General features: G+C 46.7%; 4 protein-coding genes across 7 annotated transcripts; 1 reads left to right on the plus strand and 3 right to left on the minus strand.

Moving 5' to 3' along the window:
* Positions 1 to 878: 878 nt before the first annotated feature.
* On the minus strand, positions 879 to 7,724 carry LOC117856875 (transcription initiation factor TFIID subunit 4b). 3 transcript variants are annotated; one of them, XM_034739307.2, is made up of 13 exons: positions 7,327 to 7,724; positions 6,503 to 7,005; positions 5,365 to 5,460; positions 4,535 to 5,212; positions 3,584 to 3,693; positions 3,395 to 3,485; positions 2,719 to 2,854; positions 2,573 to 2,628; positions 2,450 to 2,506; positions 2,223 to 2,366; positions 1,738 to 1,803; positions 1,401 to 1,659; positions 879 to 1,287 (listed from the first exon to the last, which is right to left on the minus strand). In XM_034739307.2, exons 2-13 carry the CDS (start codon positions 6,977 to 6,979, stop codon positions 1,127 to 1,129), a joined length of 2,331 nt encoding a protein of 776 aa, XP_034595198.1. In that variant the 5' UTR covers positions 6,980 to 7,005; positions 7,327 to 7,724; the 3' UTR covers positions 879 to 1,126. The 3 variants fall into 3 exon arrangements, with proteins under 3 accessions (XP_034595198.1, XP_034595200.1, XP_034595199.1); XM_034739309.2 differs by having other exon boundaries at positions 3,395 to 3,482; positions 7,327 to 7,723; XM_034739308.2 differs by lacking the exon at positions 7,327 to 7,724 and adding an exon at positions 7,190 to 7,321.
* A 2,616-nt stretch (positions 7,725 to 10,340) lies between these two features.
* On the plus strand, positions 10,341 to 14,657 carry LOC117857957 (biotin synthase, mitochondrial). Its single transcript, XM_034740894.2, has 7 exons — positions 10,341 to 10,671; positions 10,983 to 11,194; positions 12,745 to 12,924; positions 13,119 to 13,225; positions 13,509 to 13,714; positions 13,861 to 14,000; positions 14,184 to 14,657. Exons 2-7 carry the CDS (start codon positions 10,985 to 10,987, stop codon positions 14,490 to 14,492), a joined length of 1,152 nt encoding a protein of 383 aa, XP_034596785.1. The 5' UTR covers positions 10,341 to 10,671; positions 10,983 to 10,984; the 3' UTR covers positions 14,493 to 14,657.
* A 3,037-nt stretch (positions 14,658 to 17,694) lies between these two features.
* On the minus strand, positions 17,695 to 18,781 carry LOC117857958 (uncharacterized). Its single transcript, XM_034740895.2, has one exon. The coding sequence runs from the start codon at positions 18,576 to 18,578 to the stop codon at positions 17,916 to 17,918; it is 663 nt and encodes a 220-aa protein (XP_034596786.1). The 5' UTR covers positions 18,579 to 18,781; the 3' UTR covers positions 17,695 to 17,915.
* Positions 18,782 to 25,397: 6,616 nt separating this feature from the next.
* Positions 25,398 to 27,150, minus strand: LOC117854756 (uncharacterized). 2 transcript variants are annotated; one of them, XM_034736997.2, is made up of 3 exons: positions 26,843 to 27,150; positions 26,665 to 26,726; positions 25,398 to 25,913 (listed from the first exon to the last, which is right to left on the minus strand). In XM_034736997.2, the coding sequence occupies exons 1-3, from the start codon at positions 26,940 to 26,942 to the stop codon at positions 25,800 to 25,802; spliced, it is 276 nt and encodes a 91-aa protein (XP_034592888.1). In that variant the 5' UTR covers positions 26,943 to 27,150; the 3' UTR covers positions 25,398 to 25,799. The 2 variants fall into 2 exon arrangements, with proteins under 2 accessions (XP_034592888.1, XP_034592887.1); XM_034736996.2 differs by having other exon boundaries at positions 25,398 to 25,916; positions 26,843 to 27,139.
* Between the last annotated feature and the right edge of the window lie 849 nt (positions 27,151 to 27,999).

Raw genomic sequence — 27,999 nt, forward strand, 5'->3', positions numbered from 1 at the left:
AGAGAAAAATATTGTTCGGTGGCTGATAAGCCGAAGCGAATTATTTATCTCATAAGTGATCAGAATGGGGCAACTTTATATTAACAGCATCACTTCATTGAATTTCCAAGCGGCAATTTCCCTATATACACAGAAATTAATTCATTGGGTAATAATAATATCCTGAGATCGTCGAAAGGTCAATTATCTCCTGCAATGTCTCCGTGTATCTTCTGAGAGACAGAGAGGCCGATCATGGTACCATCGTCATCATACATGTCAGGATCAGCAAGATCCAGACGGGAATTTGAGAGTTCCCGTTTCCTGACAATACAAAGGAGTCCCGCACTCCCGCCTGAGCTCCGGCGGCGGCGGGAGCTGCTGCTTGGACGACACACCTCCCGCCTGAGCTCCCGGCGCGGCGCCCGCGACGTCGTCGGCGCAACGAGGAGTCGGGTTGGCGCTCCGTCGTCGGCGTCAGGAGCTCGGACACCTCCCGCTTGAGCTCCACATGGGCCCCCTCCAGCTCCCGTATCATCTTCAGGTTCAGGAGCTCCTCCACGTCCATCGCCGGCGAGCACGACCAGTCGGTACTACTCTGTGTAAGTGTAACTGCGTTCGCCGGACTCTGTCTGTGTGACCGAAGAGAGAGATGGCATGCATGAGCACGAGCTACAGATTTCTAGACATTACATGAAGCTGTAACTATTTGGTACTCAATTGAATCATTATAATTTGGACAATTCCTTGCAAAGAATTTTTTTAAAAAATACTTTCGAATTATCTGTGCCGAGCATAAGCACATGTCCACTCTACCAGAATCTTTCACTTCGTGTAGAAGTCGTATGTACGAGAGCAAAGGGCCCGAATCATCACATGGGAGGCACAAGGACAGCATATGACAATCAACCCACTGGTTACAGATTAAGCAAATGCCAGAGCACCTCTTATCTTACACTGCAATTTCTCTACAGAAGCCTTTGTGGCTGGCAATTCGACGCCTTTATGTGTTACAGATTTGCCACCAATATACAGTGCCACTCCACTCCAAGTCTAAACCACATTGTGTGGAAGGCGCAACGGGTTATGCTTCTAAGCTGTTAAATACCATGCATGGGCTAGTACCACAATAAAATAGGACTATGGCCTAATCTGCAGTAGAATCTCCTCCGGGCAATCGCTCGTGCAGTAGGTAGATGAGCCGTGATTTCGTCATCTGAGGTTCCCTCTCCAGGGCACAGATCACATCTTTCACAGTTATCGTTCGTTGAGGTCCTGCAAATGGTGTCCTGCCAGGTCTTTTCATGCCTGAAACGAACATTATCGTGCATATCATGAGTTAAAACATTCTGCAATGATGCGTCATGGATCTACAAAAAAAAGGATGATGCGAGGTCATGCCAATGATATTACTGCTTTACCAGTTCCGAACGCTGAAGAATGGCTCCTCTTTGCACCTTCCTGGTTTTCGCCAAGACCTTTTCCGAATTTGGATAATGGCCTGGGACCTGGTCCTCTACCTGGCTGCGAAGCAGCAGCCACATCAAGGCCTTCTCGCTTCTGCCTGGCTTGTTCAGCCATCAGCTGCCACTTTGAGAGCATATCACTTCCTCCAACTGCTTGCCGAGCAGCAACGTTCGCCGCATTCGTTCTCATCTTATCGTCTTCTTCCTTGTTGGGCTGTGAGGGGTTAATGATGTCAAGGAAATGAAGAACAGTCACAGCTGAGAAATCACAGCAGTAATTCAGTAAAGTTACCTTCGCATTCTTTGGGCGACTTTCCTCTTTTTCTTTTTCCAATTCTGCAGTGCCATTGCCATCAGCCTACAAGAAAGGATTTAGTTAACCAAATTGATCATCTTATACTTGAGTTCACCATGATCACATAATGAAGAAAACTCCCAGAAACTTAACAAACACATAGTGGAGACTCGAGAGTAGTGTGCCATAACACACAAGCTTCAGGTAGTAACTCAGGGCAGATTTATATTCAAACAAGCTTTGTCAAGTATAGGCAAGAAAAAGATACCGAAACTGAAACCAAATTTAGAAAATGCAGAATCACTAAACCTTTGCATAGGAAAACCTTGAAATACAAATGAAATTGATGAATGCGTGTAAAATTCCAAGTTTCCAACAGTGTATAGTTACGCGTTTAAGACTTGTAAACTAATCAACTACTATGATATTTAAGTTCTAAGCAAATTTACACTACTCAAAATCAAATGGGATTTATGAAATACCTCATTCTGCTTCTTGTTCTTGTCAGCTTCTTCTGCTTGTTTTTTATCCCACTCTTCCTTAGCTTTCTGGTTCATTTGCAAAATTTGACGGCCAACATCTGAAGTAATAACTAGTCGATGCCCAGTCTTTTCAGTGTCGATTCTCTAACAGAAATAAGAACTGTTAGTATCACAATGTAGCAAACTATGCCATTATCGGGTGCTTTGGAACAAAAAACAAAACAAACCTGTTTTGAGACTCGTATGAGAGTACTTATGAATCTTCGCAGTCGCTCCTCCACACACTACGGAAGAGTCGAAATTATATAGGTATTGCAAAATTCTTCATGAAATTCGTAACTGTAACTCACCATTGATAAACAATGTTCAACGTCAAGATTAACATTCTTCAGATTGCATTTCCGAGCTGTCAAAAAACATGTTATCTGTTAATGTTGCCATTAAAATTTATATAGGATGGTTTCAGAGTTTTGACAAGAAGTTCAAAGAAATTAACCGATTTCTGTAAGTTTCTTCAGGAGTGGGCCCTTCCGTAGGAAAAGTTTTTCTTCTTCTTCCTGTGCAATTCTTCGTGCTTCTTGTGAGGCAAGGCTCTCTTCCTTTGGGGCAGAGAGTAGCTGTTCTTCCTCCTCCTGTCAAGAAAGAAGGAATCAGCAAAATGCAAACAGCAGATTAAAAGGGTGCACAAATTTGACGCAAACAGCACACAAGATGTACTGAGCTGAAAGCTCAGAGAATGCAGGAGATGGTGTGTGGGTTGTAACATTTTGAAGATAGACAAGACATAAGATGTCTCGTATGCAAGAATTTTAAAAGATTATTTTGGAACATTCTTGTGGTCCAACTGACATAGCATAAGCAATCCCAAGTTGAGTACACTGATGCTATAAAATGTAAAAATACACTCATGGGAAATTTAATACCTAATTCATCCCTATGGTAAAGACTAAAGATGATGTAGTGCTTGTCCTTTTGGTACTCTACAGCATGAAAGAAACTAATATATAATTTAGCAAGTAAATCTAACATCATTTGCTACATCATGGTTATGTAGCAGATGTGAAGAGTGCAACCACAAATTTTTACAAATAGAGGTCAATGTATACCAGGAAGAATGTTATTTCTGCATGGAAACGTATCCTAATATTAACATTAACCAGAGATGGGCGTACCCTAATATTAACACCACTAACAGCAGTGACATCATTAAGTTGATCAATGCTTTGTTCCTGGAAGGCTCCGGATGTCTTCTGCTTTTTACTGCTGACAAAAGAGAATTATGCTTAGACCTATCCACAAAATGTAAATAGTGCAGTATAGTACATTTAGACTTCAGTTAATATTTTTTATAGAAAAAAAACCTTGAAGGCTGCGTAGAGCCTGCTGCTTCCGATGATTTCTTCTGCCCACCCGATTTCTTGTTACTCTTTGCACCTCCACTAGCATTCGGTGTAGATGAGTTAGGGGGTGCCTGACAAGACAGAAAGATGATCAATAAACAAAATGTGTGCAAACAGGCATCAAACAATTGCATAGTTGTCATGAAGTATGAAAGACATGCAAAAATGTGTAGTTCTACATAAAAAAGGAAACAAAGGTGGTCACACAGTGGGGAAATAGTCCTACTAGCATTTCATGTCCGACACTCTTTCTAACTTATTAAATGTTCAAAAATAAAAATGCATTTGGACTTACTCCATCTGGATGAAGGCTGTAATGAGGCAAATGGAACTCATAGCAGGGAGTTTGGCTGACAACAGAACTAAATACTGGAATATTATATATATGATATGACTACATATCGAATAATTCTGCAGGGGTTCATTTGCTATTACTAAGCCTCTCATTTGTAGCTACTGCAAAAGTAAATGTTGGCAAATGACCAAATAATGGTGGTCTGGGGTTGGTATTTGTCTGAATTAAGAATAGTAACAAAGCTTGACTCCAGGACACTACAATGGGTCCTATATCCTAAATTTAAATATTTCAAAACTTGATTATGCCAAATATGCTAATAAATCAAAGTGCTGGGTATCCTAGGTGAGACAATGCACAAACTTATATTCGAATAATAACCAGTGATCTAGCAAACATACATTTTGAGTCACTATTTCTGCATATTGTGTCACTAAATGGAAATTCTAGTGAGAGAAAAATATGGAGTATATAATACAAATTGCATAAATGATAATTACTTGATGTCTCACATTATTCAAAGTTCATATTTAAAGTAACTGAACCATATTGGCATCTAGATGTAATTAGCTCGTGCCATGTCAAAAAGATGTTAAATGATGATGAGGTGAATTCACCTGCTTTCCTTTAGCTGAAGAATTTCCTGCGCCAACCGTGCGGGCTTTGCCAGCAGACTCAGAATTTTGCTTCGCATTAGCGTTTGGAGGGGGAGTATTGGTTTTCAATTCCTTGTTTTGATGCATTTGCCATGCAACTGCATTGTGCTGCATCATTGGATGAGTAGGAGGAGGGGCAACTTTTGCAGGAGGCATTCCATGAGCATGCATGGATGGCTGTGTTTCCGGAACTGGATTTGGTGGTCTAAGAGAACCAGTGATTGACTGAGGGTAACCCTGGGCACCGGGATTACTTGCTCCATATATTTGCTGTGAGGCCTGCTGGAATTGTGTGGGTTGATGCTGTTTGTTCTTTGTTTGCAATGAAATTGCTGAGTTCATTCTAGGTGGTTGATTTGGTATAGCATTTGTTCCCTTTGTGTCAGGATTTTGGTTGGGGTTATCATGAGGAAGATACTGTACGCTAGTTTGCGGATGAGTTCCTGATGGTGGTGCGAAAGCCTGAGGTGAAGACGACACCTGGTTTTTCTGACCCTGGTTGGATGGTCCAGGTGGACGGACTTTCTGATCATGTAACTGTGCTGAACCACTGGAAGGCATCTGCTGTGTCGACGCTTGAGAGAATAAAGAATGCTGACTTGGATTTGCCTGGTTATTTCTTTGTGCCTGGGCTTGCATCTGTTGAAAATGTTCAAATAAAACAAATAACACATGAAATATTCATCATAGAATTGAATCAAACATTCTGATTTATAGCAGCTACCAACTTGATGAGTAGTCATTTGTCAAGGAAACAAAAGGAAGTAATTAAGTCAATGCAATTCATTCACCTGTAGAAAAACTTTATGGGCTGCCTGCTTGAGCATTTGATCCCCAACAATATTCCTGATGACTCTTAAGAAATCATCTTTGTGGACTTCATTACGCTACAAACATAGAACAATACAGCTGTGTTAGTTCATTTAGCAGTACTGGTGCAAACACTTGGTGCTAAGTGTGTTCTTTGAGCCTTTGTCACTGTTGTTTTATCTGCTACCTCCACATCAGAACAGACTAGAGGAAAGGAGGTGAGGGATAAGGATACCCACGGGTCCCCACCGACCAGGATACTGGTCGGCCCTAACAAGTGGGCCCGCCCGACCATGCCGTGCGGGCCAAGGCATAAAGATACGTGGAGCACAAGTCCGAAGGCCGGGCGAACGGATTCTGCCCGGATATCACAGGATACTTGTCGTAAACCGACTCAGATTGCTTTCTATGTAACAACCGACTAGGATTAGATCCTATCCGATTGTAACCCTAGGTCGTCAGCCTATATAAGACGGCCAAGGACGCCTCCCGAGGGCATTTCAACTCTCCGCATACCATACCGGCAATACAATCCACCAGAACACAGGACGTAGGGTATTACCCTACGGAGGCCTGAACATGTCTAAACCTAGCGCCCCTATGTTACCATTCGAGTTCTTGGTCTTGCGATCTCCCCCGCCTACAAATCTACCACCTGGGCACCCCCTAGGTGGACTGCCGGTCACTAAATCCGACAGGAGGAAAAGGCATTTGCTTTTCCTCATCATGTATTCACCTTGTTTTGGTGACACATGTAGCTAAGGAAATGCAGTACTTGAATTAATGTGCTTGTCAGCACTTTCCTTTCGTAATGATGAAGCAATAGTATCCATTATGTCTTTCTTTCTACACTAGCTTAGCAACGAGGGCATACTTCAGAAATATGTGGAATGATGTCGGTAATATGAAGAATAAAACATTGACATGCTCTCAAGTATACTACTTGGACCACCTTATATATAACATTATGTACATATTATTTTCCATATCAATTGCCAAAACTAATATTGCTTGACTACATTTATTCTAAGATGACACAATTTAGCAACAGCAGGATAAAAATAGGTGTCACCATGGACCATGGCAACTAATAACAGAGGGGTAGGGATAAAAACGCACCCTAAGTTTTGCCCATACAGTTTGAAGCTGCATATCTTTGTCTCTGTCAAGATGTGCTTGCAGTATCGGAATTAACATATTAAATGGTATAGATGGCCCTTTCCTTGTATCCTGGGCACCAGATGGTGCTTGCTGACTGACAATTTGCTTTGCATTCTGCTGAACCACTGAGGGCTGAGCTACATCAACTTTGGAACCTGCAACACTCTGCTGACCAAAATACCCTGCTTCTTTCTCAGCTAACTGGAAGCTATTTGTTTCAGCCTGTTGCAGTCGGCTTTCTGGCTGTGATTGGTGTAGCTGTGGATTCTGTTGCTCTACTTCGACAGGTTGTTCATTTTTTGAACCTTCAGTTACCGGTTCTGGTTTGGAGAATTGATCTGTTGAATTCACATTCTGTTGCCCTGCTTGCTGACTTGCATGGACGCTTACTTCCTGCTCTGTTGCTTGCAGCTGACCATCTGTAGCTTCTGACATAGCAATGCTATCCTGGCCCAAAGTAACTGGTGTAGAATCGCAGAATTTTATTATCACCGAAAACAGGTGGTAACAACACATTAGTGAAAAGCTATCAGTTGCACAAATTTTTATAAACATGAAGCTACAAATAAAACAAAAATTCTGGTGTTGCTTTTGCTAAAAAAATCCCCATGCAGAAACAAGGATAGAAATTATCTAGTAGCTCACCAACTAACTACAAGGAGCAACTAACATTAGCAGCTCAATGGGCTCAGCCAAACTCCAATCAACAGCAGTAGCAGTACACTGAACAACTTTACTAGCAGTAGAAGCGGCCATCGCAAAAGGTAGCAGTAAACCCACACCTCAAAGATCCGGCGGCGCGGAGAGCGCCAGCCGACCAGCGAGGACGTGCGGTCCGGCGGCGAGGGGAGCAGATTCCACGGTGCGGGGGCTCCGGCGGTGTGAGGACCCCCTCGAGATGGCGTAGAGCGAGGCGCTACGCCAGCGAGACGGGGGCGGCTCCGGCGAGATGAGGCGAATCCGACGAGCTGGGGCCTCGCCGACGGGGTACCGGGGCGGAGTGGGACGGCGGACTGGGGGGTGTTGGGTGGCGCCGGCTGGTTCCGTCCTTGGGGAGGGGGTGCCGCTGTACTGTGGGGGGAGGGAGGCGATGGCGGAGACGGCGGCGACGCGGCGTGTCGCGTCGCAACTCGCAAGCTGAGGTCAAGGCGGCGTCGTAAGCGAGTCTATGGGAAACCGCTCCCGGCCCGTGCCCCGTGGGTTTCGGGCTTCCAAACGGGCCCCGAGTTTTTTTCTTTAAAAAAAATCTTGGCTTGCACAGGGGCGCGCTGCGCTGGGCGGCGGGGACGGCGTGCGCAGCCGCGCGGGGCGTCGGCGAGCGCTGGTCCTGCGTGACAGACTGGGAGCTGTGGACTGTGGTTGGAGGGGGTTTGATACTTAAACCTTAGTAGTGTCACGTCGGATGTTCGATGTTAATATCGGATGTTCGATGCTAATTAGAAGGATTAAATATGAACTAATTATAAAACTAATTGCAGAACCCCCTATGCTATTTCGCGAGATGAATTTATTAAGCCTAATTAATCCATCATTAGCAAATGGTTACTGTAGCACTACATTGTCAACTAATTAGGCTTAATAGATTCGTCTCGCGAATTAGACTCCATTTGTGCAATTAGTTTTGTAATTAGCCTATGTTTAGGGGGTGTTTGGGAACACCCTGTTAAAGTTTAACACCTGTCACATCGGATGTTTGGATGCTAATTAGGAGTATTAAACATAGTCTAATTATAAAACTAATTGCACAGATGGAGTATAATTCGCGAGACGAATCTATTAAGCCTAATTAGTTCATGATTTGACAATGTGGTGCTGCAGTAACCATTTGCTAATGATGGATTAATTAGGCTTAATAGATTCGTCTCGCGAATTAGCATAGGGTTCTGCAATTAGTTTTATAATTAGCTCATGTTTAGTCCTCCTAATTAGTATCCGAACATCCGATGTGACACTGTTAAAGTTTAGCACCTCGTATCCAAACACCCTCTTAATACTCCTAATTAGCATCCAAACATCTGATGTGACATGTGCTAAACTTTAGCATGCACCCCCTAAATTTTACCAAGAAATTACTACCGTTGTCTGCTAGCAAAGTTTGGATAACCTCTAAACTTTTCTTTTGTTTACTTAACCCTTTATTTTCCTCAACCAGATCACTATTCACCTTTGACCCCACCCTAATCTGGTTTTGCTAACTAGATGGCTGTTTTGCTGCCACACGGGATGTCCTACATGGCAACAAGACTGCAGGCCCACAACGGCTCCACAGAATCCACTCCGAGTCGCTATCGATGTGCTGTCGATTGCTACAGCTTCTTCCTCGCCGTCCACCACCACCGAGTGCTGTAGCTCACTCGTCGCTATCCCCCACCGTTGTCGTGTTGGGCTGTTGGGCGTCCACCACCGCTGCCAGATGTCGGCTTGCCCCCATCGACTCGCCCATGGCATCCGACAGGTCGTCGCCGCCGCCGCTGAGGAGCCGGACCATGGATTCAGCTGGCAGCAAGCTTCGTGCTTCAGGGGTGCATCATTACTGGGAGGTTGACCTAGTGGTGCTAGCATTGGTGCACGAAGAAGGCCGGCCACCCCTGACATTTAGATAGCAGCAGCTTGTGGAATATCATATCACGACTGAATGTCCATTTGAAAATGTTATTTGAAGAAAAGTGAGATTGTAAAGTGAAAATTTTATCAATTTGAGACTTTGATCAATATAATTATGTGAAGTGAGAAGAATGATTTGCTGTCATTGAGAGAGGTCCCTAAGTTCAGAGTGTTTTCCACCATATGTTGTGTATTTCAAATCTCAGCACAACTATGAGAAATAGTGAATTGATGAATAGTTACGATTATTTCTCATGCTTGCAGGTGACTGATATGTGTGGCGTAATGAATGCATATCATAGGTATAAGAGATGCAGTGGTACATACAGATCATTGAAAATTGAACATATATTTCAGACTCATAGTAGATCTGTCATAACTGATCGACATAGGTCACTAATATATGGCAAAATGACACGTATCTGAACTGACATACCAAACTTTTGACCATCTAGTTACATCCAACTTTTCACATTAGAAAAGTGGATAAACAACTAAATCATATGTTGGGAGCTTTGATTCATGCAGATTGTCTTGGCTTGGGTTGTGAAGGCACAACAGATGCATCACCTCGAATCAAACGCCAGTGCTAGCACCACCAGGTTAGCCTCCCATTGGCCAGGCTCCTATACACAGCGACCTATCGGATGCCACAACAGCCCAACATAACAGCGGCGGAGCACAGACGAGAGAGCCGCGGCAGTCGGAGGTGTGTGGTGGACGGCGAGGAAGAAGCTGCAGCAGTCGATGGCGCATCGGCAGCGACTCAAAGGAGATTCTGTGGAGTAGTTGTGGGCCTGCAATCTTGTTGCCACGTAGAACATCCTGTGTGGCGTGATTACTCAGCAAAACGGCCATCTAGTCAGCAAAACCAGATTAGGGTGAGGGTCAAAGGTGAATATTGAAAATAAAGGGGTTAAGTAAACAAAAGCAAATTTTAGGGGTTATTCAAACTTTGCTCATAGATCGTGCAGTAATTTGGACTTTCTCCGTGAAATTATCAGAATTTCCTCGTGCGATTTGGTTTTTTACAGTAGTTTAGGCGTGCTTGACCTTTTTTTATACGGATTATTACGATTTAAATGTTATCGTTACGTGATTACGTTCGCCACAACTTAGACGAGTTGAAAAATTATAGAATCCCGTAAATCAGTCCTGGACTTGCAATTCCGTAGGCGGTAGGAAGTTGGCGGCCAACGACGCTCGGTTCAAAGCTGCAACAACCTCCTCGGCCATATCGCCGCTGCTCGTATATCCCTTTCCTGCCCGTCTCTTCGTCCCGACCTCACCGCTGCTCGGTCTCAAGCGGCGGCGCGCCCTCAGCCCTCCTCCACTCCGGGCCGGCCACGCGGCCACGCCCCTCCTCCATTCGGGGTCCTGCTCCATCCAGGCTAACGAGACGACAGACGACCGCATGGGGTGGAAGTGGAAAGCAGCATGGTAGCTCCGCCCCTTGTCGTCCCGCTCACCGGCCGAGCCGAAGAGCACCACCACGCCTCAAGTTGATATCTCCAGTGCGCAAGGTGACAAAACCCCGTCTCGGTTTGTTAGTTTTTTTTAACACTGATTATTTGCTAAATTGCTAGCTCCCTCCCTTCATGCAGTCATGCACTCATTTGCTTTCAATGATGGCCACGATTGTTGAGTCTAGAGAAAAAGAAAAGGGGGATAGGGTGATATTTGAGTATCTAAAGTTCTAAACAACAAAATATGGAAGAATGGTGTAACTTCTGTAAACATTCTTAGGCTTAGCAGAGCATCTTTCTTCCGTTTTTGTAAGCTTTTCAGGATGTGTATGTGTGTTGAGCAACATGTTGCTATGTTCTTGAATCAGGCATGACCATGATACTGCTGGCGCGCAGCCTACGCTCCAGCCTCCGCCCGCCGCTTGCCGCCGGGTTCTCCTCGGCCCCGACTGCGGCATCGTCGTCAGCGGCCGCGGCGGAGGCGGAGCGGTCGATACGGGACGGGCCGCGGAACGACTGGAGCCGACCCGAGATCCAGGCCGTCTACGACTCCCCGCTCCTCGACCTGCTCTTCCACGGGGTTCGTACCCCTGCCTGGGCTGGACACTCGCGTTAATGCTCTCTGGTTGTGTTCGTGTTTGGTGCTGAACTGCTGATTAATGGTGATGCCAGAAATTTAGCGAAAGATTCTACCTTTCAAGCTTATATAAGCGCTGAAGGCCGTAGATTTGCTGCTAAGGTTGTACGTTTAGGATCTTTGGGCTGTAAAGGTTGAATTTGGAGCATCAGAGGTGAAGCCTGCCTTCTCTCAGATGCTCGCTAAATGTCATTTTTGTTGTTGCCTAGTGGAGATTGCTACATAGTTACAGCTCGGGGGTAATGCCAAAAGGTTTCATCTGGGGAGGATTTCATGTTCTCGTGGCAATTAGCGATAGCGATTGACATTTCAGCTATGTGGGGCTTTGCGTTGAGGACAGTGGATATTTGTATTTGCTTTATCAGATATATCTGAAGATTATACTTATAGGCTAGCTGTGCTGGTGGATGTTTTTCAGCATTCACATGCATGTTCAGCCTTCATTCGATGGATTTATTAGATTAATAATATTGATATGACACCCAATTTCTTTGTATGGTGTCACTTTAGGCTTGCCTCTTAGCAGCGGAAAGACCTGATTTATTGACAGTAATGTCAACATTATTGGGTTTATTTTTTCCTTAGCATCTGGAATTTTTCACTCACAATCTATAAACACTGAAATGCTACCACTGATACATAGTATAAGTCGTAGCATAGTATGATGGTTGCATTTTGGAGCCTGTTGGTTATTTAGAGTTTCCTTAAATTGATGATGTCTTTTCATCATGTAAAAGTTTTGAGTTTATTGCCCCTGCAAGAAAAGATATCAGATGGTGCGTACTGCAGTATCATCTTATAAAGAAATTATTACGTTTATATCGAATTGGTGTCGTTAGCAAGTCTACAGAAACTGAGATATTTATAGCATCTGTAGTGTTGGTAGGAAGGTACTGCCCTCAAGGGCATTTAAAAGGTATAGTGTGGAAATTCATATCAAGCATTTTTTTAAGGTGTTCTTTGATAGTTGGGATTGCAGGTAATGCAAAATTTCACTTTTAGTAGGTTTTATATGGTGGGAAATGTATATAGAAGTTTGTAGTTTATACTGCTACAAATTTCTAAAGTTTGATGCTACCTGTAAGAAAGGCTAGTTCTTGTTATAAAACATGGAATAAGGATCAGGCTTCAGGCATGGTGATCCATAGTTTGGCAATTATTGCATGATAGTCTGATAATAAACAAATTTTGCGTGCCCAATGCCCAATTCAATATGTTTGGTCACAGTAACATATTCATTTGGTGTAGAACGATGACCTTCCTGGATGTCTGGATCCACCATGGATTGTAAGAAGTTATTCCATAGATTGCTAGTCTGTAAAAAGAATAGATATATAAGAAAATGAAACAATTCAAATGATTTATTATTCTGCTGATGAACACCATATTTTTACTGTATCGGCTTACCTGTAATGGAGCATTTAGCTTTCATGTGACCATGTCACCATGTCGTTTGTTCTTCTCATTATTGAACAATTACTTTATGTTTTCAGGCTCAGGTCCACAGAAATGTTCACAAATTCAGAGAAGTGCAGCAGTGCACGCTTCTTTCAATAAAGACTGGTGGGTGCAGCGAAGATTGTTCTTACTGTCCTCAGTCATCAAGATACAATACTGGATTGAAGGCCCAAAAATTGATGAACAAAGATGATGTCTTAGAAGCAGCAAAAAAGGTACTGTTAGAGTAATAATTGTCAGGGAGGTGAACAAGTTCACTTTGGTTGTTCCTGCAGCGTGGCAATATGACCTTGTATTTTCCTCTTGACTGTAGACTTTAGTATATGACTCATACTTTTGTGTTGGGTAATAATTGTTTCACTGTCCGCCACTCTTATATTGTTCCTTCTTCCAACCTATTATTGCACAGGCAAAAGAGGCTGGGAGCACCCGCTTTTGCATGGGAGCTGCATGGAGAGAAACTATTGGCAGGAAAACAAATTTCAACCAGATTCTTGGATATGTCAAGGAAATAAGGTATTCACTGTAATCTTTTATTATTACCATAAACTGGTATATGGTGCAAGTTCTGCATAACCGCGCACAAGTTCTCTTCTAGGTTGATGTTCTGTTAATATGCCTTTATTCGCCTAGTTTGTGACTTGTTTGGAACAAATTAGCACTGTCTATTAACTTATGATGTGCAGGTCATTGACTTGAGGCCTTAATGCACAGAACATGATGAACAATGAATCTTCTGTGCATTATTATTGTTATTTATTTTAACATTTTAGCATGCATTGGATAATTAACTTTGCAGGGGTATGGGCATGGAAGTCTGTTGCACACTAGGCATGATAGAGAAACAGCAAGCTGAAGAGCTCAAGAAGGCTGGACTTACAGCATATAATCATAACCTAGACACATCAAGAGAGTACTATCCCAACATTATTACCACAAGATCGTATGATGATAGGCTGCAGACTCTTCAGCATGTCCGCGAAGCTGGAATAAGCATCTGCTCAGGTGATTATCTGAAGTCACTGGTGAGGTGTTTCTAGCTTTCGTCATGTGAGCGCTGTCCTGAAAATAAGTGTTCCTCTTCTAGCTTACAGAAACCTGGGATATATATGTCTTCCACTTAAAATTTGGGGCCCCATTCTCTTGTTCAGGTGGAATAATTGGTCTTGGCGAAGCAGAGGAGGACCGTGTAGGGTTGTTGCACACACTGGCCACCTTGCCTACACACCCAGAGAGCGTTCCTATTAATGCATTGGTTGCTGTAAAAGGCACGCCTCTTGAGGATCAGAAGGTATTCTGGACCGTTCATTTTTTATTTTATATGCTTGTAGCAGGTGTATGAGCCTATGTTTCGGGAAGAAAAATGCATGTAGCTCTATAACTACAACACAATGTCAACTGCAGTGTGCAGTATAGCCAGGTTTAAGATTATACACGCTGAAATTTTTTGGTGCTAACCGACGTTCTACATCAGCCTGTAGAGATCTGGGAAATGATCCGCATGGTCGCCACTGCTCGGATTGTGATGCCAAAGGCAATGGTGAGGCTCTCAGCAGGCCGCGTAAGGTTCTCCATGCCAGAGCAAGCGCTCTGCTTCCTTGCTGGGGCCAACTCCATCTTCGCCGGCGAGAAGCTCCTCACAACCGCAAACAACGACTTTGATGCTGACAAGGCGATGTTCAAAATCCTCGGCCTGATTCCCAAGGCTCCAAGCTTCAGCGACGAAGAGGCGGCGGCTCCTGATTCCGACACTGAGAGGCCCGAGCAAGCCGCTTCTATGTAAAACATCATTACAGATTTTATGTATCTCAGTTAGTGCAAAACTAGCACTGCTGTTGTAGCTAGAGCATTATATTGTAGAAACCACTACATTGTCTAGACGCTTGAGAGTTGAGACTGATCAGAATTCAAAAATAAAATAGGGGATGCCAATATGTGATGTATTTCAGTTAGTAGCTTCAATAACTGATCTCTCTCGATGCAGCACCATTGAGCATCAGCCATCTGACGGCATCTGGGACTGGTTTCTTGCATCGCCAGGATTGTGTTCGTGCTTGTACTATAGCATGACCACAGGCTGACTCTGGTGTGTGGTGTCGATTGTCAAAAACTCAAAATCATGTACGTTGGAGCCGTGCTGCGCATGGCATGCTGTGGTCCATACTATTGAAACCCGGGACTCCAGATCGGTAGTCCAGAAAACTTTAGAACTGGGGAAAACATACTGGAACTGAAACCCGGGATGCGTCGTGCACTGGCAGTTTGTCCAAGAGTGAAGGCAGTGATTCGTGAATATCTCGGGAGTGAAAGCCAGGCAGCCAGCTAAAGATGACAGCTAGTAGCCCTGTTTATGAACTGATGGCTCGAAGTGTATAAATGAGGTTGGGAAACAGCAACTGAAGGAATCGGGAAACAGCAACTAAACGGAATTGGGAAACAACCAAAGAACGAACATTTACAAGTAGGCCAATTGCGTTTTTAGTTTATTACCCATGTTTTGAAGTGCAGCTTATAATTTACCCTCATTTCAACTTTTGTGATTTTACCCCTTTTAATTGTTTTTTTCCTTCTTCTTTCGAGTAACCTAAATTGGTACTGTAAATTCCGTCAGTTGCAACTCAATTAAATGAATTAAAAACTGATCGAAAGGTGGAAGAAGGATTAAACTGCCTTCCCCTTTACCTTTCACCCTTCTGCTCAACTTCTCTACCTCTTATCAACATGTGGAAGAAAGATTAAACCACCATCCCTTTCACCTTTCACCTCGTGAAGAAGCACAACAATGTGAAAGAGCGCATACAGCAAACGTGGAGTACAAGTACTGAAACTCAGCAAGTGCCGTGCTCTAGCAGTTTGTTCGTCAGACTGAAGACAGTGATTAACACTGGGAGTGAAAGCACGGTTAAAGATGACAGGTAAGTAGCCAAGTTAATGATACTGACACGACTCAGAGTATAATAATATGTTGGGAAACAGCAACTAGGGAAATGAACAATTACAAGTATAGTCCACAAAAAGCGAAGCCTTTTGCAAAGGTCTGCTGCTCAGTCTATGAAACTGAATCAACTACACTAGAAGTATCTTTTAGGCTGGGGAAGTAATATCCATGACACGATAGCTAATGGATCAATCGAGGAATATACAGTTGAAGAACAAATTAAAAAAAAATTGGCCAGAATACAAGTTCATATGGGGGACCTGGGCTCCCTTAAAGGTCAAGTTTTTTACCTGGCTGGCAGTTCGGGATCGGCTCTGGACGGCAGAACGGCGCAAGCGGCATGGTCTGCAAAACTCAGATGGGTGTGCCTTGTGTGGCCAGATGTCTGAATCTACCACTCATCTATTTGTGCAGTGCAGCTATACCCAACAGACTCGAGCTCGGTTAGACCTGCAACTCAACCTTCCAGTAATACAGCCGACAAGTCATACATCCTTGCTTGAATGGTGGTCACAGAAACGGAGCAGGCTGCCACGACAAAGGGTCAAGGGACTTGATTCCACCGTTATGCTGTGCTCATGGGTGGTATGGAAAGAGCGAAACAGCAGGACCTTTGACACGGCCCAGGAGAAATCACCACAGGAACTGCTCATTGCCATACACGAAGAAGCAGCAAATTGGCTGGCTGCAGGCGCCAGATGCTTGGCGACGGCTGGCTGGACCTTCGGCTCAGCCGCAGATGGCGTCTAGATTCTAGGAAACGATTTAGAACGGTTAGACCGCCTGACAAATATTGGAAGTGGAGGTTTCCTAATGTAATCGTATACTTTTAAAACCCATGTGCGTGAGCCCGGTTATGGCCCGCGTTGTAAGCAAATACTATTCCTTTTCCTCTTAATTGAATGATACGCAGCTCTCCTGCGTATTCTAGAAAAAAAAAAGCACATGAATGAGCATTCAGAACTCAAAAGATAGGTGCTCTCAACAAAAACACCCAGAACATGGCAGCAAAACTATGGGAACTTATGATTGGTAAATATACCCCAAGAAAAAGGTGCTGCTAGATTGTAATTTGGCATTAAGCAATAAAAGGAGGCACGCTATGATACAGAATTACTCACAGAGAAACAAAGGATGAACAGTTTTCAATTAACAAGACAAAAGGAGAGAAATAACAAAAAGAATGAGGCTTTCCTTAAGCTGGTACGGGACAAAATATGAAATATGACCAGTACAACCTAGTCATGAAGATCGGACCGTCATAACTGATCGATATGGTACAAAGGATGTCACAGGAGATATAAAGGGGATCACTTGAACACAGATTTCTAAAGTTTGGTAGTCCTAATCATAATCTATATAAAGTGAATAAATCTATTGTGTAATAAAAGGAAACCAACAGCGGCACATGTATACATTTGAAACTGCCAGCTATTGAGGCGTGAATGGATAAATGAAAGTTTGCCAGAACTCTTGAAGTAAAAACATATTCTACTCATGTAAACCCTCTAGATATATACTACATGAATTCATGGAAAATTGTTCAGCTTGTGAGCAATGAATCTGACATATGTAAATGTTTCTTTTGTGGTACTAGACATTTAGTATTAATTTCAGTTCGGAAAATGATCATTCAGTTTCCACTAAAACAGCATGAACCAGTTGACAGCCTCATTTCATAGAATTTATATTGAAACTTCATGAAGCATATTGGATTGCCAATTTAAGAGCCCTGGGATAACACATACTCTACTGCACTCACAGTAGGAATGTAAAGAAGCTGAAAGAATTTTGCAATCTCAACTATAGTACTTCACCTCAACACCGAGGAAAGAGTGGTAGTCAAACAGCGATCAAGGAGCTAAACCTTCACCTCAAGAAGACACTGAATCAACAGCAAGAAACATTTGAAATGAGACGAATAATTAGGAACTAAACAGAGAAGAATCAAAGGAACTTACTGTCCAACAATTTTATAGGCTAAGATCCACCAAAAGCGTAACCGCTATGGATGCATTAATCCAGAGTCCCATGAAAGATAAGAGAATGAACAAGTAAACGGCATATATTTCTGTCTGAAATCCCCACTGGTTCATAATACAAGGTGTATGTGATGTCTATAGTCTATCTGTGATATAACTGTTGTATCATCCATTTATTTGCTCTCCCTATGCTTATTACTGAAATTATATATTTTTCTAGCTACATATCAGGAAGGAACAGCATGGACTAATACGACCATCCGATCCCTCTCCCCTTATCCCCCTTTCACTTCTTGATCCGGCGGACCTTCTTGGCGCCCCAGACCTCCATCCGGCCCTTGGGGCATCCGCAGGGCGCGCGGAAGATGAGCACGGTGCGGCCGTTGGGCGGCGCCATCTTGCGGAGCTCGGCCTCCAGCTCCCGCTGCTCGTCCCCGAGCTCGACGGGGCGCGCCCCGGCCGCCGCGAGCAGCGCCGATCGCGCCGCGGGGCCGGGGCGGCCGCGCACGCACTCCTCCGTCTCGAGCTGGATGTCGAACTCGACGGCCTTCTTGAGGCCCCTGCACCTGGGCTTGCCGCACTTGCGCGCGTGGTGGCCCAGCAGCTCCCAGGCGACGACGGCGGCCGCCACGGCGAGCGCGGCCCCGAAGAAGGCGGCGGCCGAGAGACAGGACGCGGCGGGGTGGAGCAGCGCGCCCGCCTCGGCGAGCAGCAGCTTGAGGTACGGGGCCACGAGGAAGCCGAGCGCGGCGACGACGGCCAGGAGCATGACCGCGTCGACCACGGCCATCGGGGTGCTGTCGCAGAAGGCGCCGGCGGCGGCGGCGGCGCGGGCCGAGGAAGCCCGCCTGGATCGGGAGCACGCGGAGGCCGAGGCCGAGCCGTCCGCCGCCTTGCGGTGGTGCTCGAACGCGCGGAGGAACTCGATGAGGCTGCGGCACTCCGCCATCGCGGCGTCGGGAGCTGCTCCGCCTCCGCAGCCGGGCCGACGGGCAGGCAATTCGCCACCAATTTCTGGTGCGGGTTCGGAAGGGGGGAAGGGGAAGGAAGCGCGAGCGCGAGCGCTGTGTGGTGGGGGCGCCGGGATCTGTGGGCAACTCTGGTAGGGGGATTTGCCGATCGGATCGGTGGGGTTGGGTTGGGTGGGGGGAAGGAATGGGACGGGGACTCGGCGGGCACCGCGTGCGGGGGAGGGTGTTTGGCTGGGTCGGTGCCTCGTTCCGTGGCGTACGTCGCGTACTGCGCGGGGGGCGGCACGGCCGCCCCGCAGGCCGCAGGGCACCCGTGACGTGACGTCGTCTAGGCCGTGGAGGGAAGGGAGCGCGTCCCCGCGGACGGGCAGGGAGCAGTGGGGCGGCGGTGGGTGAGGAGGTCACGTCCGACTGACGTGTGGGGGTGGAGAGACAGCGGCGACTGGAAGGAAGGCAGCCGCCGACGATAGCACAGGGCGGACGGCGGCACCCACAGCTGACGCGACGCGTAGCCGCAAGGATGGGATGGGTGACCGCGCTGTGGAGATGTCAACGCCGCCGCCGCACGTCAAGCGACCGGACGCGTCACGGCTCCCGTGGGGTGGTGCCGCTGGCGGCTGCCGCTATCGTTCGGCTCCGTTCGTACTCGTACTCCGCCCCAGCACAGCACCGGGTTTTTCTTTTTTCCTTGTCCTGCGCCACCGGTTACAGAAAAAGGAGTCGTATCGTAGGCTCGTAGCGCACGTCACTGGCAGGAGGAATTTGAGCCACGAAGAATGGCTCAGCGACTTTCGGCTCGAGCTCGACCCTTCCTTCTTTTTTCTCCCTCCGGTGTGGTGTCGTCCTGCTGTGGTATCTTCCTTTTGCATCTTTCGATGAATCCTTTCCGGGTCGCTTTGGCGCATCCTGGTTTGAGGGAGTCGTCTCCCGTAGTCCCACCCCATCTGACAAGCGATTTGCCGGCTAGACGACGTCGATGCAAATGCAGATGCTAGTTTGAGGCATTATCTTTGTTGACACTCCACGATCATGTGCAGCTGTGGTCGAAAATGAGGAAATGGAAGACACCAAACGCACCTTTCCTATCTCTCCGCTGAAACGGGAAAGAACTCAGCTGGGTTTTCTTCCACGCTTGGTCAAATGACAGCGTCATGGTGCTGCGCATTGCGGGAGGATAAGGTAGCTCTTGATGCCGGTGAAAATCAACGGACGCGTGATCCGGCACGGTCAAGCAAATTGATTAGCGGAGGCACGCACGACCTCATGACCGGAGAAAAAAAATTCCGCGGTTTCACATGGGATCCAAAACGCCTGCCTTTGATTCAGTGACCGACTGAATTAAGTATTGTGTCCCCATCCTCGACCGTGCTCGTACGCTCAAGACAAACGAAAAACCGCTGAAAAATAGTACAATTTGGCGTTTGGGTCCCATTAAAAATGATTGTTTTCATCAAAAAAAAAAGCTGTGATCCCTTTGATTGTCACTTGGGGATGTCATGATCGAATAATCCATGGGCAAACAACGATCCTGTGCCACATCTCGGATCTTCGCTGATCACGCGGGGCGTGCGTGCGTGGTGCAATCATGTGTGGAGGATCCAGATGGAGTTGGAGCTTTGGGAGACGTGGTCTCTGAACTTGGAACCTACCGTTTGTATATTCTTCCGAGTAGGGTTCTGTGTACTTCTGTGATGGACTTGGTAATAATGAAACCGACGTACTCCTCCTGAGGAATGAGTCGGAAAGGGTGAATAGATTAGCAATAACCAGCCGTCAAGCTTGTTAGGGAGAGTTGAAGGAACCTACATGGGCTATCGCCTCAGACTGAGAGTCTGAGAGTGACAAAAAGAAAGGAAAAAAAAAGAGGAGAAGATCAAGAAAACTTGTCTATCACAAAAGTAAACTTTGGTTGACACGTTACAGTGACGCATTGCAAAGGTATCTTGAAGGCATGAACCAGGCGAAAGACGAACGAAGAAAGAAAGCGACCGGGGAAGCACATATTCTAATTGTTCTCTAATTGTTCGCGTGACCATTTTTATTTATCTCTGCTGCTGAACAATGGGTCTAAAAAAGATAAGACCGCTAACTACTTCATTGTTACAGACCACACAAACACGTTCACGTCAGTGTAAGATCACAACTGCTCCGGCCCGTCTCCCTCGCCACCGACTACATGTTCCAACCGCCACAATGCTCCAACCAGAGAAAACACATGGGCTACCATGTCTACCAAGCAGACGAAACAACACAGAAGATCGAGGAGGCCAGTGGCGGAACTGAGAGGGGCTGTCATTGCAACCTATCTAGGGAGTGCTCGAGGTAGTGTTTTGATTAGTGGCGCTCGTCGAGATCAGGAATACACGATTTAGACAGGTTCGGACCGCTGAATAGCGTAGTATCCTACGTCTTGTGCTGGTTGGATTGAATTGCTTTGGAGAGGGTTATTACCTCACCTTACATTGCCGAGGGTAGGGTTACAAGTCAGTTGGTTTACAAAAATATTAGTCGGATTCGACTAGAGGAGTTCTACTCATATTATTATGAGTATTTTTTCTAATCCTCGACTAGTTCCTATCTTTCTACGTAGACTACGTCGTCCGGCGTCATAATCTCCACGTCAGATTCGTCTCGGTGTCCAGCCTCATATTTAGGACTGTCCAAACCTTCTAGTGGGCTCATAGATGGATGTACGACATGAGGCGGCAGGACCATGACCTTCCCTAACAAAGAAAAAAGATTTCTAGTACCCTTATCAATTGTCAGCTTATAGACCATATCAGCACTTAGCAGGCTAAAACGTCAAGGGCCAAGCCCAATTAGCATTCTACTGTTACCCAGTGTCCAACAACGCACGCATGCACACAGGTGATCGGGCGCATGTTCACGTACCTAATCACGTGACCTTTCCTTCCAATATCGCTACGTTCCGACATCGCCAAAACCGCGCCCGAGGCCCCGTCGCCCGCCGCCTGTAGTCTGCGAACTGTCGGAATCTTGCACTACCAGTGCGCCATCGACGACGGGCAAGCCGGTGGCCATTGTGGCGTGGCTGCAATGGAGGGCAACATCACGGCTGACCCTCCTGCTTGCTTCTGATATTTCTCCTCCAACTCAAATTAATGTAAGCAAGTCTTATTTCCATATCGGTATATCCCATAAATTATTTTAAATTTTATTTCTTATCTCTTAATATCATAGGTTTTTTTTATGAAATTAGGCTAAAACCTCGTTCTTACTCTACCTATTGTATGCTTGTACGGACAACGAAAATTAGGATAACTTGTCAAAATTCTTGAACCGATAAATATTTTTCTAATCCCCTTTAATTTTCCCTCCAGTTCCACCGCTGGAGGAGGCACTACGACGTAGCCGTCAGAGCCCTCCGTCCCTGCGCGGCCGATCTTGACTTCCAAACACACCACCGATTGTGATGGATGGCGGATGGCTACGCGCCTACTCCGTGGCGAATCAAACCGGGGAAATTCCTCTTTGATCCGATCCGTGATCAGCTGCGAGGGTTTCAGTACCGTGGGCTTCCGTTTCCATGACTATATGTCCTGGGCATGTGAGCTCACATGGGTGGACAAACAAATGGGGGTTCAAGGTGTTGATGATGGCAGGTCCAAGGAATTAAGTTTCTTGCTTCACTTTGCTGGCTTTGACACCTGTGACGTGAGACCCCGTTCCGGGCACGCCAGCCGCGGGAGCCTTCACCTTCACGTGGTTCTTCAGCAGTCTGTGACTGTTGGCTGCTAAGGATTTCTTTTTTCCCCCCTTTCTTGTTCTGGTGCTGTGCGCAGGGAGATTTGGTCAGGCCCGTCGCCAGGACCAGTTCGTCGTGGCCAGCCGGAACGTGCCGGCACGGTCGGTCAGAGGAGAAATGGGGGTACAAAAGGACCGGGCACTGCCTAGTGCCGAGCGTAGCAGTCAATGGGTGGGAAATTTTGACTGAGTTGAGGTCGGCCAGTGCAGCCAGTTGCCCTGAAGTCTCGGCGTAAGATGGTGGGGATAAAGACGTCCACTTGACGGGGTTTGAAAAGTGCAGTTACATTTCCTGAGAAGAAAGAGGTGATTTTGCAGTAGTTTCCTTGTCAACTGGGCTAACCCAGATGTGAACTGGGCTGCATGATTTGTGCTGGGCCGAATACGGACAGTTTTGGGCTTGCTGCATACAAAATCCCCTTCCATGGAACCGAGTGAGATTAGTTTGCTCAAAGTTTGCGAATTAGTTTGCTCAAAGTTCAAATCCACACAGTCGGCTAGGTATGCATATTAGCATTCTGCTTTGCTAAAAAAAGTATAATTCACACCTCCAATGACGTAAAAATCAGCAAACGGAAAAAAAAATGTCAGGCCTGAACTGACAAGTAATGAGATAAGTAAGTTTTGCATCCCGTAGCTGGTTTGCCGGGCCCAAATAGACAAGGACTCGTCGGCTTGTTTTTTCATGCATCAGGAACACGCACTGGGCCGGGTGGACCCGGCCCTGCAACTCGCGAACAGTGAAACTTTAGACACCGAATCATCATCGCCACAATCTCTCCCGCATTGCTCAACTGTGACGTCGTGCGTTGGCGATCAAGATGTCACGCGACGAGGCGAATGAATCAGCGCGTTGCAAGCAGAAGAGGGTCCTTGGTCGACAAGGGCTTTGTTTGGCCGAGATCCTGTTTCAGCAGTTCTAAATAGACCACCTGAAAATGACTGAAACTTAACTTGGCAAGATGAATAATAGCAGCAGTGTACGTGTACAACACACACATCAAACGACGAGAATGGTATGTGCTGTTGCTGTAACCCGATTCCACGTGGCAAGGAAGAGAAAGCTGTCGCAAGCGTCCACAATCGCACCCAACTATGCCCTTGTTTACTTCCCTCCAAACTCCCAACTTTGACACTATGAAAATGAAGATTCCCCATCACATCAAACTTGCGGTATATGCATGGAGTACTAAATGTAGACGAAATCAAAAACTAATTGCACAGTTTTGTTGTACTTTGCGAGACGAATCTTTTGAGCCTAATTAGTCAATATTTGGACAATAATTCACAAATATAAACGAAACACTACAGTGTCGCATTTATGGCAAAATGCCAATTTTGCAACTCCCAACTTGGGAAGTAAACAAGGGCTATGCATCTAATCATTTCTAGGGCAAGTTCATTAATTGTGTAGCGATCTAGTGTTTCTTTTCTTTTCTTTTCCTAACCTTTTCGAGCCCCGGGAAGTGGAGCGCGGCGGACCACGGTTTTGGTGCAACTACAGGAGCGAAAGCGAGTGTAATCGCGACAGATTTTTTCCTTTAATTTGCCCCGGTCCGTACACGATGCTTGTGATGGCAAGATAACGAGAGCTCAACCAAAGCCATCGTTAGCCGCCAAACGGCAAATGTTTTTATCTGCTCCTGGCTGGCGGAAAGGCAGCAACCAACAAAAAGGGTGCTGTGCTCTGAGCCTCTGATAGCCTGTCTCGTCAGTCCCAGCTGGAAGATTAGCAGTAGAAGTTACGCAAATCGCTCTACATTTCCTCATAGAAGCGACTAGATTGTTACGGAGGAGCAGGGCGATTAACGATGCTGATGATCTACTGCTAATCTTCAATTGCATCTATTGCTGAAAACTCTATTCTTGGAGGCAGCGGGGCTACAAAAGTCAAAGCACGAATAGTTAAAGAGACGACAAGAGTTGCACAGTAGTGGTATAAAAGGTATACCCCGACCCACCCGACCGATCATGTGATTTCTCCTGCGCCAATCGAAGGAACTGAACGGATCTTGCTGACATTTCCGTCGACAGCTTCTCGTCGCCCCAAGAGGGAATATGTTTTGCATACTTCGTTTGTGGTCGGCAACTACTCGCTCCAGCCCGTGATCCGTGGTCCGTGCGTCCATTTCTAGCACTTGATAATGAGCAAACTGTAGTAGTGTTCCATTGATTTAGACATCATTTGGTAGGGCTCCAAGCCTCCAGCTCCTCCGGTTCTTGGGAACCAATGTAACCAAAAGAATTTGGTTTTAGCAGCTTTTTAGTTCATTTGAGCGTCGGCTCCTGTTCATCTCAGGCATGGATGGAAGTTATAATCCTGGCCTGTGAACTAGAGCGTTTCATTCATGCAAAACCGAGGCCCTGATGTATGGCCAAACCAAGTTTGATGACAGCAGATTTTGCTGAGTAAGAACATCTCCAACAGACTACTTATTTTTGGCTCTCTATTTAACTCTCTATCTAGGTTAGTAAAAAGATTCATCTCTAGATTGAGTTGCTTATTCCAACAGACTAACAATTTTCCGCTCTCCAAATCCTAATAGCTAATTTTCTCTTTAAAAATCCGCACTCGTCATCCACTCCAACAGCCTCTCTATTTTGTACTACAACAGTCTTTTCATTTTCCACTTTCCATTCAGACAATTACTGCACTATAGTAAGGTGACTTGCTAAGTTAAGTATGATTGGAAGTTTAGCAAGTCGGATAGGATGGAGACTCCGTCGGAGTTTCTCGCTTCTCGACCACTAAGCACCATCCTTCGCTCGTGAGGTCAAAAATTGAAAATGGCGTTCTGCCATCGTACAGTGATGTTGGTGGCCCCAGAGGGGGCTGATGAGTTTTCTTCAGCGTCAATGATAACACGGCCAAAAACGCACTGTAGCAGATGGCGAGGTCGTCAACTTCTGCAGTCATGCAACAGTAACACGCAGATGACGACAGTGCTATAGTGCACAGATCAGAGATCGCTGCTGGACTAAAAGCCAACCTCAGTAGCCAGTAGACGTGCTGTATGTACGTTGACATCGAGTAGCGCGCTAAAACAAACATGTACAATGCCAAACAGAGTCACAAACGACACTGACATACTTGAGCTTACATGAAGACATACACACACGCGCGTAGAAAGACTTGAAAACTTCTTTCTCTCCCGTCGATCGAGAGGTGCAGCCAGCTACACCGGTTCTAGCCACTACTTGATCGACCTGACAGTGGGTGGCGACGACCCGGCCCTAACACGCTAGCTCAGGCTCGATCGATCGCCACCGACGAGACGGACGACAAGACTCGTTAACCTCTACAGCATATAGTTATAGCTAGGAGTACTCCTACCGATCGAAACTCTCAAGATCCCGTGCTCTTCTTCTCCTCCTCCTCCTCCTCCTCCTCCTCCTTCTTCTCCTTCTTCTTCCCCGAGACGTGCGCAGAGGCTTCAAGCTCTCCCGGGGCTCCTGGGTTCGTGGCGGTTGTTGGCGCCGGACCCAGGGTAGTCGTTGACTTCGATGTCCATCCTCGCCGCCACCTCGCCGAGGTTTCGCTCTTCACCCTGCTGTACACACGGATCCATTTACAATGCTTAGGAAGTTGCTTGCTAGTGCGCCAGAAATTATACTAACAGAAGTTTACGCGTATGGAATCGAGCATTTGGCAGCTTGCAGATCATTGTGCTCGTTGCACGATTGCACAAACGATTTGAATCGACTGAACTTTTATCTTTTCGGGGAAAGGCGTCGTGAGTGGGCCACGCAGATGCAACTGTGTGCGAGTGGCCATGCATGTGAACTGCACTATGGCCGGCCGGCCGGCCTAGCTATTAGCGCGCATGTGATGTACTGATGTGAGCGGAGTGCCCCAGCAACCAACGCTTCTGCTCATCATCTGCTATCTGCTCCACCGAGCATCCAAAGGCCGGCCGGAGCAACGGCTCACGTGTGTTGCAAAAAGGTAAAGCTGCCTAGGCGCTAGAAGCTTGTGAATCTGTGGGTTGTTTATGCCGTTGGCCGACTCCGGTACAGGAGAGCACTGAGCCTGTTAGAGTGTTAGCGCGCATAGCTAAAGGGTCAGTTTCGTGTGAGCGCCGGCACGGGTGCGCACGTGCCATGGCACATTGGATGCGGCAGATTTGATCTCGAGAGGTCACCACGAACAAGCAAGCATTTCTTGTTGCTTCAGAGCAGGGAGAGACAAGCATGAACTATGAAGAGCATGCATGAATTGTGCAGTGCTATGTCGGATATGCATGCGACGAACGAGAACTATCAGGCAGCAGATGTCGAACGGTGGAGAGCGAGACAGACCTGAAGAGGGACCTCCACAACGGCAGGCTCCGGGACCCGGTTGTTCGTCAGGGACAGGCTTCCTGCAAAAGCAGAACAAGAAGAGCCGTCGATAAGTAAGGAAGCATGCAACAGAGAGCCAATGAAGAAGACGAGGAGCAAGGGCTGAAGTAGCAAGGATTGGTATGTAGCTGCTTACTGGACAGAGGCGCCGCGGAGGAAGCCATGGGAACAAGAAGGCAAGAGAACATGAAGAGGACGAGCAAAGCCTTCTTCTTAGAGGTGTACTCCATCGCCATCACCAGTTCACCACCACCACCACCACCACAAAACCACAGTACAGAGCAAAGAGAAGAGGCTGCGGCTCGGTGCTCTGTTGAGTTGAGTGACTCTCCCACTCTTTGGCAGTGGTGGTCTCGCGCCAATCTGATAGGCGTGCAGTGGAGGCCTGGGGGATGGTCGGATGGATGGCCAATGGCCAGAGGTGGTGGGGGATTTTATACACAGGAGACCGGACACTGGACACAGCTCGCTCGCTCGCGCTGTCGTTCATTCGTGCGTCCCTGGAAGTCAACTTGCCACACCTCGTTTTGCTTTATTCAGAGTGACGAGGAGTCAGGACAGAGACCGATGATGGGTGTTTTTTTATCCGGGGCATCAACTTTTTGCTCTATTGATTTTTCTCTGACATCCACCTTGGTCCTCTACCTCTTCTTGCAGCTCTGACACTGACCCGTGCCGTGAGGTGCGAGGTGTCGCACGCGCAGGCAAGGTGTGTGGACATGGGCGCAGAAGATGTTGGATATGAGAAGCTAAACTTGAGCATGGTTTTATTGGATGCTCCGATGCTAATTAGTAGGACTAAGGTCGTGTTTGGTACGGCTCCACTCCTAAACTCCAGCAACTCCATCAAAAAATTCAGCCAAATACCCCAACTCCAAAACTCCATGGAGTTGCCAACTCCATGGAGCTGTAGTGCAAATGGAGGTGAAGTTTTGGAGCACATTTTCTGCTGCTCCAGAAACCTCTCTTTTGAACCTCCTCGTGGAGTTGGTGGATAATTACCCACCAATACCACTGGTTATGGAAAAAAACGTTTCGTTCTATTCTACCTGTTCCCCGTCCCGCGCCTCCCTCCGTTCTCTCACGACAGCAGGGTGCCGTTCGGGTCTTGGCCACCGCCGGCCACCGTAGCCCCGCCGCCGGCCGCACCCCACACCGCCGACCGCAGATCCCCCCGCTACCGACACCAACCCCGCCCGTCGCCGCCCCGTCCCACTCGCCGAGCTCCGCCCGTCGCCGTCCCAGCCCTGCCGCCCGTCATCGCCGAGCCCTGCCGGCCGCCCAAGCCCCGCC

Source organism: Setaria viridis, chromosome 5 (genome assembly GCF_005286985.2).
Source record: "Setaria viridis chromosome 5, Setaria_viridis_v4.0, whole genome shotgun sequence".
NCBI classification, from domain to species: domain Eukaryota; kingdom Viridiplantae; phylum Streptophyta; class Magnoliopsida; order Poales; family Poaceae; genus Setaria; species Setaria viridis.